This window comes from Tupaia chinensis, unplaced genomic scaffold, assembly GCF_000334495.1.
Source record: "Tupaia chinensis unplaced genomic scaffold, TupChi_1.0 Scaffold145519_1, whole genome shotgun sequence".
Classification (NCBI taxonomy): domain Eukaryota; kingdom Metazoa; phylum Chordata; class Mammalia; order Scandentia; family Tupaiidae; genus Tupaia; species Tupaia belangeri.
Genome location: NW_006205376.1, coordinates 1,698,805 through 1,711,809, shown reverse-complemented (window position 1 = coordinate 1,711,809; position 13,005 = coordinate 1,698,805). Strand labels below are relative to the sequence as shown.

General features: G+C 41.4%; 1 protein-coding gene across 1 annotated transcript in view; it reads left to right on the top strand.

Annotated features, from left to right (window-relative positions):
• Positions 1 to 16: 16 nt before the first annotated feature.
• Positions 17 to 13,005, top strand: part of PKP2 (plakophilin 2) — a gene marked incomplete at its 5' end in the record, with an annotated part of 109,934 nt that continues 96,945 nt past the window's right edge. Inside the window, 1 exon segment of the mRNA XM_014584052.2 lies at positions 17 to 93. Within this exon segment, the coding sequence (XP_014439538.1) occupies positions 17 to 93 (77 nt within the window).

Here is a 13,005-nt window from a genome sequence, read left to right as displayed (position 1 = left end):
GGGGCCGCGGGGGCCGGGCGGCCAAGAGCCTGCGGATCCAGGAGCAGGTGCAGCAGACCCTGGCCCGGAAGGGCCGGAGCTTCGTGGGCAACGGTGAGTGGAGTCCCGCTGCCCCCCTCCGCCGCCCGACCCCGCCCCTCACCCCCTCTCCCACCCTCCCTCACGCTCTGGCTGACTCCTTGCTGTCTGGGGGGTGACCTGGTGTTCTGCCCACCTGTTGCTCCACGTCCCTGTATATGACCCGTCACATTTCCAGACTCAGAACGGCTTTCTTGGGGAAAGCACTCTCCTCCACAAGAGTGAAAAGCTTTGCTCTTATGGAGAAAAGAGTGCTTTTTCCCAAGCTCCATCAAATCTATATGTGTATATATTAAATACACACATTATCATCCCTTCCTTTGCTTACCCGCTTCTTCCTCATCCCAGCTGGTACAGGGGACTTACTCTGGAGTCTCAGGGAGTCTGTTAACGCTTTGTAATTCTATGCAGAATTTTGGTATGCATGATCATTTTTCTTGAAGAAGAAGCCCTAGCTTTTACTAGACTTTTTAAAGAGTCCATGACCCCCATAAATATTTTGAAATAAAAATCCTGAAAGCACTGGCATTCCTACAACCTGTAAATTGGGATTGGGTTGCCTCGCCCAGCTACTTCAGGGATCGCCGCCGAGCGTGCACAGTGAGTGGTTGATGTAGGAAATGAACAAATTGGGTAGGAGGCTTTGGGCCAAGGAACTCCCACACAATCCCACAGAGGAGGAGGAGGAGGAAGGGGACTTTGGCCTGGCTGGCAACAGCTAGGCTCACCTAGCAGCTCCCAGCTCTTAAGCCTGGCTGCACTCCTTCCTCCACCAAAGTAGGTGTGGGTGCAAGGCTAGTCTCCAAAAATCTAAACACCAAGGTGAGAGGGGCTTAAACACACACACACACTGTATTAACTGTATTAGTCGTCAGTAGGGGAACTGAAAAGGGAAGAAGACGGAAAATCAGTTGTGAAAATTGGAGAACTTGGTATATTTTTCTCTTCTCAACTAAGTTCAGGTGATCAAAGAACACAGTAACTCTTACTTTAGTTGTTTAGTGTTTTTTTTATTAATAAAATTATGACAGGCCTATTATAGAGAAGAGGAAAGAAATTGAACAATTTATTTGGAGTATCTGTTTCCTACCATGTTACTGTTTCTGTAGGAAGTATTTTGGCAGAGTGAATGTAGAATTCATTAGGATAAAAGAAAAATGTTAACAGGCCAAACGACAGATTTTAAACAGCAGAGTCTGTACTGTACGCTTTTCAGTGTGTATTAAAGAATCCTAATGGATCAGGCCATCAGTATTTACATATGTGAAATGTAAAGAAAGCTTAATGATTGTAGCTAATGTAACCAACTGCCTACTATATGCCAAGAATAGGACTATGTGGTATACATTTATTATGTTATATATTTTTTTTCTTGTAAAAGAAAAGAACTTGTGAATGAGGTTTGTTATTATTAATTTGCCAGAAGGTATGTGAGCTTACCAGGGAGGGAATGAGAGAGAAGGAAGGAAAGTAAAGGAGGCGGAATGAGAAAGCATCTCCCCCCACCACCACCCCACGAGAGGATAGTCACGCTGCAATCCTTTCTCCTCCAGCTCTCCCTCCTTCGGGGATATTGGTCACATCTGCACACATGCTTGGTGTGTTTCTCACATTACTGGGTCCAGGACTCAAACCCTGCACTCGACCATGTGGGACCAGCCACCCTAACCACCTTAACCACCACACTGTAGACTGGCCAGTGAAGAAGGTATTTTAATCCTCAGTGCATACATGAGGCAACTAAGCAGTTAAGTTACAAGTTCCCACAGATAGTAATGGTCAGAGTTGATATTTAAATCCCCAAATCTGAATATTAAAACAATTTATTAGTTTTATCATTGTTTTTATTAATAACACAAAGTGGAATTTATTAGATCCAAAAAATCTCTTTGGCCCCCTCCTATTTTCCTCTAAATAATAGTGAGGATGTTCTGAGAGGGAGAGGAGATCTAAATACAGAACTGCCACAATACATGAGGAGAAAGATCCTAAATTTAGATTTAGAAGTGTGGCTAAAGATTCCAGGGTGACTGAGGCCAGTGTTTGACCAGTGGAGCCACTGCACTCATTCAGTCTGCGTGTCTGCGGATCCGGTGCTAAACTGGAACCGAACCAGCTTCCTCTGTTTGGAGACACACAGGATGCATATTAGAGATTATTTCTTATCCTATGGGAATAGAGCCAGGGGCAGAAAGAAAGGGAGCGATGCTTAGCGTATATCATGTGCCTATCTGTGTTCTAGAATCTTCGTGTGTTTGCATTTCATTATATCCTTAAAACAGTGTATGAGATGGATATGAGACTCCATTTCACATATGAAGTCTGTGTCTATCAACCTTTGATGGAAATTTAGTCCCAGCTGTGCATGTGTCTGACCTCTCTCTGTACAACATAGTTCATCAGCTGCCTGGTGAATTCCACAACATCAAATGAGTCGGGTTCTTCGTGCAGGACCCTTTGCAGGTGCTGAACTAAACACACAGACTCTGCTTGCTTTAAAGCAAAAAGTTTCGAGTCTAAAGAAAGAACCCTCCCTCTAGGAAAAAATGCATTAATTACCTACCAAATAAAAAGTGGTCAGCCACCCCCAAGGAAGAGTAGTTAACACATCATGGCGTTTAGAAGTATAGGTTACTAGTAGCTAAAGGGAATGATGAAAAGCTTTGTGGAAGAACTGAGACTTTGGATCTCAAAATTTTAGTAAGATTGCACATAGGAAGTGGCTAGAGAAAGCACTGGAGGAGGGAACAGCATGAATATTTCATAGTTCACAGAGTCGATATGGCAGAACAAAGGGCACTATCTTGGTGCTTCTGCTGTAATGCTTAGGGCAACTGCTTGAGTGGCTCTTCCAGCTAAGGAACAAAGCCTTTGAAATATTTTGATTACAGCAACAGCTTCCCAGCAAGCTGAAATACAGCCTACACAGAAGTGCAAAACGGGCCCAGAGATAAGGCAGCAAACAACACCTACTTACTTTAAAACTCAGCTTTCTGAGACTCAAAAAGGAAATCAGCTTCAAAGGAATGTAACATTAACATGCCATGGAACAATTACCAGGGGTGGTTCCTATATATTGTTTAATTAAAGTTCTTTGAAAAGGTGTGTGTGTGTGGGGGGGTGGTCCTCGTGATAGTTGTAAGTATTGTTTTTATTATTTCCGTATTACTTGGTCTCTCAAGTTGAAACAGACAAGCAATTGTTGAAACAGTGCTGGTCTGGAAAGAATCCTGTATCAACATAAGAAATTCCAGGAAGAAAAGACCCTGGTGTTAACTCCTGCTCCTTGCAGAGCCCCAGAGAATTCTGAATTGTTGACATACCTATAAGGCTGAGGCAGAAGATAATCTGCTTGAAAACAGATGAGATAAATGTGCCTGATGTGTTGATAAATACCTTACAAGGATCTTTAACTCTTTGGCTTCTTTCTAATGCCTTAGTATTAGGTGGGTGGTTTTCATTGTAAATCACTCAATGGCTTTTAGTGTTATTTTAAACTCTGCTGAACATTTTAAAATTGGCTGTAACTCTGTATGTGTGTCAGGGGAGAGGGGTGATCAGACGTAAATAGCAGCATAGTGAATCTATACTGTAGTGAATTTTTAAAAATCCTTTTTAAAACACCACAGAAGACACTTAAGATTAGAAAAGGGAAAAATTAAAAGTGTTCATATCCTATCTATTATCCTTGCCTTGAAAGTATGACTGTTTTACTTATTACACAGTTCTACCTTGGGTGCCTAAGTGGGAATACAGTCATATTTTAAATTGTTATATGTAATCTGTATATAAAACACAATGACACCACCCTACTGCAGTTTACAAGGAAATCCATCCTAAGAATTTGAGGCACATACGATTTTTTAGATGGTTTCCCTGATGAAGCTACTTCGAATATCCGATCAGAATCAATTCTGAAAGACTGAAAATCGGGTTAGGGTAGGTAACAAAAAAGGCAGTTCCTAGGTACTACTGGAGGAAAAAAATGTTAAACATTGTTTAAATTCTGTATGAATTCTTTGTTTGCCAGAAAAGAATTCCAGGAATAAAGAAAGAAATGGGGGTGAGATGGCAGTCATACAGAAAGTAACAGGGACCAGAAAAAGAAAAAAAAGACTTAAGTGGTGGGGTGGCAGGGACATGGCCAAGCTGCTATGAGTAAGGTGTCAGTAATGCCACTGGATTTAATGTAGCCCCACTGTCTGCCTAATGGAGCCCATGGCCCACTTTTTGTTCAGCATCTACAGATTGATTACAGTAAAACCCACCAACCCCCAATGGGAAAAAAAAGACATACATATTTTTAAAGAAATGTATCTGATTATAATTAGTCAAATGATATAAAATGTTAGCAAAATGGTGATTGGAAAAAACTCCTAGAAGTCCTGAAAATGTATCTTTTATGGTTGATGTTTGAGGGGAGGATATGGAAGTAAGCCTTCAAATCAATGGAACTGGAAGATACCACAAAGACCCAGAGTAATAGAGTTTGAGTATAAAAATATACTGTTCTATGTGTCACAGATAAGAAGCAGGAAATTACCTTAAAAAGAAGACTGTTCCCTTAGGCCTTTGAAGAGACTCTGTTACTGTTATCAGTGCCCTTTGCTAGCGGTTCCACAATCATGGGAACTGAGGGTAGCTCACTTGAATTAGATATTCTAGGTATTTGTTGTTCACATTGGCTCATTCTCCTAAAGTGTCATGTTGGATATCAGCTTTAAATGTTTTTCTCATGTACTAAAGTAAAGCTACATAGTACACATTTACCTAATTTAATCTTCAATAGTTGAACATTAATTTTACTCTAAAATTCCATTTTGGATCTGATCAATAAAAATAATTAAAAGTTTTGATTGGGACCAGCAGTTAGCTTAATGGCCATGTCGCTGGACTTCCATGTAGTTGACTCCTATTCGAGTCTCGGAAATGGTAGCTTAAAACTCATGCCAGGCACGTGTGCGTACCTGCCCAAGATCCTGAGAGGAGAATGGAGGAGAAGGATTGCGACATGGCCATCCCCCCTGGGGGGGAAGGTGATTTCTTGCTTTCTGTCTCTTTGTCTCTCTCTGTCTGTCTGGCAAACGCACGTGCCCTATAGCAAAAGGCTTCTCAAAAAAAAAAGTTTTGATTAATTTTCTTCTCTGAGAAAATAAGTTTATTATTGACACAATGAAATATAATAACAAATATGTTGCTAAATTCTCAGGTTGATAAGTTGGACTTGATTAAGATAGCCTATAATAAGATAATTTGACTCCATTTCAGGTGGTATTCAAGAAATTTTTTTTCTAGGATTTTGTCATACGGTTTTTGTGTTCACCAGAGAGAGACATAGAGAGACAGAGAAGGAAAGTAAGAAATCACCCTCCCCCCACCCACTAGGGGATGTTCAAACCCTTCACCTCCGTTCTCCTCTTGGGGTTTGAGCATGCATGCAAACATGCCTCAGTGACTTGCAAGCCCTCAGATCTGGGACTCAAACCATGGTTGGCCACGTAAGAGTCCAGCATTTTAACTATTATGCCAACTGCTGGCCCCAGTATTTAAGAATTTTAAATAATCAAATTATTAGGTAAGTGCATTTATTTAGTGTAGGTATAGAAATGTATCAGACCTAACTATTAACTATTAGTTAAAGGCTATTAGCTATTAACTACGCTAATAGCCAGCAGTTCGTGTAATGGCTATGTCGCTGGACTTCCACGTAGTTGACCGCAGTTCGAGTCCCGGACCCAGTGGCTTAAACTCACGCCGGGCATTTGTGCATGCATGCGCAAGACCCTGAGAGGAGAATGGAGGAGAAAGGATTGTGGCGTGGCCATCCCCTCTGGGGGAGGATTTCTCGCTTTCTCTCTCTCTGTCTCTCTCTGTCTGGCTGGCGAGCGCACATGCCCTATAGCAAAAACCTCTCCAAAATAAAAAAAGAAAAAAGAAATGTATCAGACCCTCTATACCACACTCTTCCTGGGGCAGTATACAAACAGTAGAAGGCAGCAGTACATGGGACTAGACAGTAAATAAGAGAAAGCTAAATCTTACTATTCAAGTGAGCTACTTCCCTCCCCAGACTTCACAGAGTAGGAATCAGAAACAGACTACTAGGTCCTCTTCTAATGGAAATTTTGAAAATCTGTCGTGTGTTTTGTACATAATGGCATTAATGATGATTGGATATTAGACATACAAACAGTTGGAATGTTCTTAAAGTGCTTTAAGACAAGCTTGGTAGCTTCAATATGTAAGACCTAGAGAAAAGCGCATGTTTGGAACGTAAAATCTTGAGGATTTGAAAACACAGTCCACCATTACCATGAAAAGAATCCCCATGTTTATATTCTTGGAATAATCAGCTTTAGGTTGAACAATATTAATTGGCCAAACCAGTCACAATCTAAGTTCAACAATTCCTTGATTTCCAGCATTTCCAGAAGAAAACATGACTCATTAGAAGCTTAATGGAGGAGCCAGCCAGTGGCATGGTGGTGAAGGCAGCTGGATCCCATATAACCAACAGTACAGTTCATTTCTGGACCTGGCTGCTTGATAAAAAGACATGCCAGGCACATGTGTTCAAAATCCTGAGAGGAGAAGGGATTACAGCATGGCCATCCTCCCTGGGGGATGCTTTCTCACTCTCTCTCTTTCTGTCTCTCTCTGTCAGGTGAGTGCACACACTCTATAGCAAATTTAAAAAGAAGCAGCAGCTTAATGGAGTGTCCCCCTGAATCCTAAATCTCACCAACACAGTCATGACGCAAAGTCAGGGAGGATCACATGAAGATTATTGGGATTTTTATTATGTTTTTTCATGAAGAGATAAAAACACAGAAAACTTTCCTTGACAAATACTGTGTACTTAATAAAGCCATCAAAATATTACAAATAAATACATGAGCCATACAGATAAAAGAATAGTAGTAAATATATATATTATCCAAATGTAGAATCCACCATGCCAAAACAAACATGGTCAGCTTTTCTAATAACATAGGAAGAAAGAGTCTGCCTAGGTTTCGGGGAACCAGCTATAGTAGAAAATAATTGAGCACCTTCTGTGAGCCCCACGACAAAAGCACATGCATGACCACCGTTGACACACGTTGGCTCTACTGTGGCCATCCACAGGGAGATGCTGGCCTGAAAGATTAAGTGCAAAATGATTTCATGTAGCTCGGACACTTTAAATGTACAGCAACAGAACTAATCAACAGTTAACGCGCTAAGTACTGATTCAGACTGTGCTCGAAGTGGTAGCGTACAAGATGATTCTCTATGTCAAGGAGGTTAATATCTACTTGGAAGATAAGATAGCTTCATCCTGCTTTAATCTGGCATCCATCCAGTCCATTCTCCACACAGCTATTAGAGTGAACTTTCTAAAATCTCATTGCATTATTTTCTGACGTAAATTCCTTTGGTTTCCTACTGTTATCCTTAGGAGTCAAGTCCTTATTCAACATGGCATTCCAAGTTCCTCATGAAGTGATGCCTGCTACTTTTCAAACTTTATCTCTATCACCACTCTCTCTACTCCCCATCAAACACACGCAGGCAATTTATCTTGTTTGGAATTTCTATCCCTCCCCCAGAGCCTTCTCTTGGCCTGATTAACTCTTAACGTGTCCCTCAAAACTCAGTTTGCTTGTGTCTCCTTCTGGGCAGCCTTCGCTCACACCTTCTTCCACATTATATTGTAGAAGAAGATCTTGAATACATGTTAAAGAATTTGATAATTATGAGTCACATAAGATATTTCAGCAGGAGAGAAACATGAAAAAATACAAAGGTTTGGGAAATACACTGCGGATTTGGTGAGTTTAAAGAAAGGACATTAGTTTTGAATCAGTTGGGAGGAAAAGGTTAGCCGGAACAAGTGAGAATGTAATTACTTGAGATTCATTACAGAGAAAACCTGAAGTATGTTTTTGTTTGTTCATTTGTTTTGCTATAGGGCGCGTGCGCTTGCCAGACAGAGACAGAGAGACAGAAAGCGAGAAATCACCCCCCAGGGGGGGATGGCCACACCGCAATCCCTTCTCCTCCATTCTCCTCTCTGGATCTTGGGCACACACGCACACACGCCCGGTGTGAGTTTTAAGCCACCGGTTCCAGGACGCGAACTGCGGTCGACTACATGGGAGTCCAGCGACATAGCCATTACGCTAACTGCTGGTCCCAAAACCTGTAGTATGTTTTTGTATTTGTTTTTTTGTCATTGTCAAAGGATACATGTGCTCCCAGGGAGAGACAGAAAGAAAAGGAAAGGAAGAAAGCACTCCCCAATGGGCCTTAGTCACAATCACAACCCTTTCTTGTCCATTTCTACATCCTGTCAGTGTTTTGGCCAGGCATACATATGGGTTGAGCATGTTTTTCAAGCGTCTGGGTGCAGGAGTCAAACCATCTGACTGACCAGATGAGATCTGGTTCCCTTAAGCACTAGGCCACAGGGCCAGCCCTATAGTGTGTTTCTTAAGGGAAAATAATTAATTTGTGAAGTCTATAAACTCACCTTTTTTAACATTATGTACGTCATTGTGAGTAAAATCTGATATTTGTCATATATTAAAAGTAACTATTATGGAATGTTTCAGCAGATGAATTGACAGTCAAAGTAAGGAGACAAGTTACAGTTAATAGATTTGGCCACTTCCTAGATAAATCTGCTTAATACTTTACCAGTATGCTAAGTTACCACTTTATAGTCACAGATTGTATAATCAGAGTCTAACACCTTAAAATATGATGTAGACACCTATAATATAAAACAGCCCTTTTTTATACATTTGTGTGGCTATCTAAAACAATAATTTGTGGATTATCCCCCAAAGCCCATGGACTGGTATATTGACAGCTAGTCCTCAAACTGTTCAGGATACTCCTGAAAACTAAGACTCCTGTTGACTGGAACACTGTGTGAGTGGTAATAGCAGTGGGCCAGTAGTCAGCACAGTAGGGGCCCTTGCACCCAGGATAGCAGGTCTGTGCCTTTCACATTTGTTAAGGACTCACAGCCAGTGATTCCAACATACAGCCAATACCAAGTGTCTATCATGGTGGATCATGTGAGCTGTGTTAACTGGTCACGAAGAATGGCCCTGTACATGTTGTTAAATTTTCAATAATGCAAAACATGAATAGACGTTGATGGTCTGCTTTAAAACTTTTTTTTTTTTCAGAGATATTTTTGCTATAGGGCATGTGTTCACTGGAGAGACAGAAAGGGAGAAAGCACCCCAAGGGGAATGGCCACGCCACAATCCCTTCTCCTTGCAGGATTTTCAGCATGTATGTACATGCACCCATGGGTAAATTTGAAGCCACCAGGTCAGGGACTCAAATCCCAGTCAACCATGTGGGAGTCCAGTGATGTAACCATTACACCATCTGCTGATCTCAAAACTATTCTTTACCATACTATTTTTTTAAGTTTTTTCTATAGGATGCATGTCTTGCCAGAGACAGAGAGAGCAAGCAAGAGAGAAAGTGAGAAATCACCCTCCAACAAGGATGGCCACCCGCAATCCCTACTCCTCCATTCTCCTCTCGAGATTCTGGGCTCACACGCATGCACATACAGCCAGCATGATTCTCAAGCCATCAAGTTCAGGACTCAAACCACAGAGTCAGCCATGTGAGAATCCAACGTCTTAAGCTCTATACCACATACTGGCACCCTTGACCATACTTTTCTAAACTGACAAATTCCATTCTTTTTTCAGCCTGAGCAAATGCTTACCTTGTATGTAAGATACAGAACTGCAGTTTCCATAAATACCTGTCATCTTTCTTGGAAAGTAAACATAGAAAAAGTGCTTTTTGGGACCAACAGGTGGCTTGGTGGTAAGAGGCTGGACTCCCAAATGGTCAATCACAGTCCATGTCCCGAACCGGGTGGCTTGCTTTCTCACTTAGGCTCTCTCTTCTTGCCTCTCTCTTGTGACTGCACATGCCCTATAGCAAATTTATAATAGTAAATAAAATTAAATAATAGTAATAGTAAATAAGATTAAATATCTTTTTTGTTTGTTTTTATAGGGAGGTTTTTGCTATAAGGCATGTGCACTTGCCAGAGAGACACAGAAAGACAGAGAAAAAGAAAGCGAGAAATCACCCCCTGGGGAGATGGCCATGTCGCAATCCCTTCTCTCCATTCTCCTCTTGGGATTTTGGGCACGCAAGCATAGGTGCGTGACATTGAGGTTTAAGCCACCGGGTCCAGGACTCAAACCGTGGTCAACAACGTGAGAGTCCAGCAATGTTAACTAACGCCATCTGCTGATCCCAATAATTACCTTTTTTATAAAAGTGTTTTTAAAACGTATTTACTTAGATTTTTTTCTTCACAAATATAATTCATTTACTCATAATTTTGTACCCATTATAAATGTGGTTAGTATTGCTGAGGGTTCACACTTAACAAAAAAATGTTAATTTTTAATAATTATTTAATTTCATTTATTATTGTTATTATTATTATTAATTTGCTTTAGGATATGTATGTGCACCAGAAAAAGAGAGAGAAAGAGGAAAAGTAAGAAAGCAAGCCACGAGGTCTGGACTTAAACTGTGGTCAACCATGCGGGAGTCCAGTGCCTTAACCACCATGTCACCTTCTGGCCCCTATGTTTGTTTTTATTGCCTATTTTATTGTGCAAACTAGTCTTTGAAGCATTCATATGTCTCTCAAATAAATCCCCTTTTTAGAAATGTAAATAAAAATCGATAAAGTTCATATTTTTTCCCCCAAGAGAAAGAGAGAAGGTGGGGCAGAGGAGGGATAGGGGCACCTCCGACAGTATTGTCATGCAGCAATCCATCCCCAGTCAGCCCACATCCTCACATGTACAAGGAGAACCTGGCATGCGAACCTTGGACCCGCCCATGTGGATCTGGCTTCACAGAGCATTGTGTTGCCGCTCTGCCAGTACCGTTGCCCTAAATGAAGTATTTTTAAAAATATGTATATTTAATCCAGGGCCAATGCCATAGGACAGCAGCTAAGAGCTGTACATAGAGAATCCATCCACATGGCTGACCACAGTTCAAATCCCAGTCCCTGCAGCTTGAAAAACATGGTAGGCAAGTGTGTATACATGCCCAAAATCCTGGCAGGAAGGACGAATGGAGGAAAAAGACTGTATCATGACCACAGCCCACTGAAGGGGTCTCTCTCTCTCTCATATGCCCTCTAATAACAACAACAAAGTGTATATATAGTGTGTGTGTGTGTGTACTCACACACACTCTCTCTCTCTCCAGGCAAATAAATTGTATAGTCTATGGCAACATATAAAAAATGATAATAGGGACCAGCAGTTGGTGTAATGGCTATGTTGCTGGATTCCCACATAGTCAACTGTAGTTCAAGTCCTGGACCCGGTGGCTTGAACTCACCCCAGGTACGTGTACGTGTGTGCCCAAGCTCCCGAGAGGAGAATAGAGGAGAAGAGATTACAGTGTGGCCATCCCCGCTTGGGGGTGATTTCTTGCTTTCTGTCTCTCTATCTCTCTGGCAAGTGCACGCACCCTACAGCAAAAATCTCTCCAAAAAAAAAACCTCACAATAATAAAACAACATAAAAAAATTCTTCACTAACTCAGGGCTGCTGACATTTGGGTCCTTGATGAGTCCTAACATAATTCATGTTTCTTTTAAGTACCGACGTTTGTTACTGTATGACTTTAAGAACCTATTTAAATGTGAATTGCTATATAAATTCCTTATAATGAGTTTTGAGATGCCATGTCTCATCTATAATAATATACCCCCCACACACTTTAATGGAAGAAGTTAATTTTTTTTAAGATCTGCAGAGAATGAGCACAGTTGCTACCCAGAGGCTGCTGTAGAAAGACCAGCTATGGGAAGATGAGAGCTTCTAGACGGCAGACTCTCTTTCCTTTGAAAAGACCTTTGTGAAGCCACTCTGAAGACAACGGCTTGTGATGTTAGCACAATTAAATGTAGCATTTAAACCGGTCCCAGTAGTGAGCACCTGCTGATCTCCATGCATACATTTAACCCTATCTGTTTTCATGGGAACCTCTTCATATACCTTTGTCTCCTGAAATCCTCCTTTTAGAGCTCAGTGTGGACCAAATCGCTCTTTTAACCACCCTCAGAGAGTGTGAAAAGGTTGAAGGAAAAGAGGCTTTTCTGAATGCGAGTGCTACTTTCTTCTGTCTAATAGAAACAGGTCACATAAAAGTTTTGTTCATTTATTTAGCAGTTCTCTTATCACATGCTCACCATAAGGGAAACTGTAGTTGATTTTTCAAAAATATGCCCCAATAAAGGTAATGGAGCCATAATAAAGGCTTGCAATTAGATTTCAAAACTGTATTGGGACCAGCAGTTAGCATAATGGCTATGTCGCTGGACTCCCACATAGTCAACCGTGGTTCAAGTCCCGGACCCAGTGGCTCATACCCACGCCGGGCGCATGTGCGTGCATGCCCAAGAACCCGAGAGGAGAGTGGAGGAGAAGGGATTGCGGCGTGGCCATCCCCCCTGGGGGGTGATTTCCTGCTTTCTGTCTCTCTGTCTCTGTCTGTCTGGCGAGCGCACACGCACGCCCTATAGCAAAAACCTCTCAAAAAAAAAAACTGTATTAAATTGAACCAGTTAGGTACAGCTGCTCACAAAACTATGATAATAAAAATCAATGTAATATTTTTAATTAACAATAATTCATTATTTTAGGGAGGCTTGTATAAATGACTAAAAACAAAGATATTTTCCCTCTAACAAGTGCTTAAGGATCATTCATATGACATTCAGGGGACCAGCAGATGGCATAATGGCTATTATGCCATTATAATGACTTGAACTGCAGTTCAAGTCCCAAACCTGGTGGCTTAAAACTCACACCTGGGGGGGGGGGACCACCAGTTAGCATAATGGCTATGTATCTGGGAGCC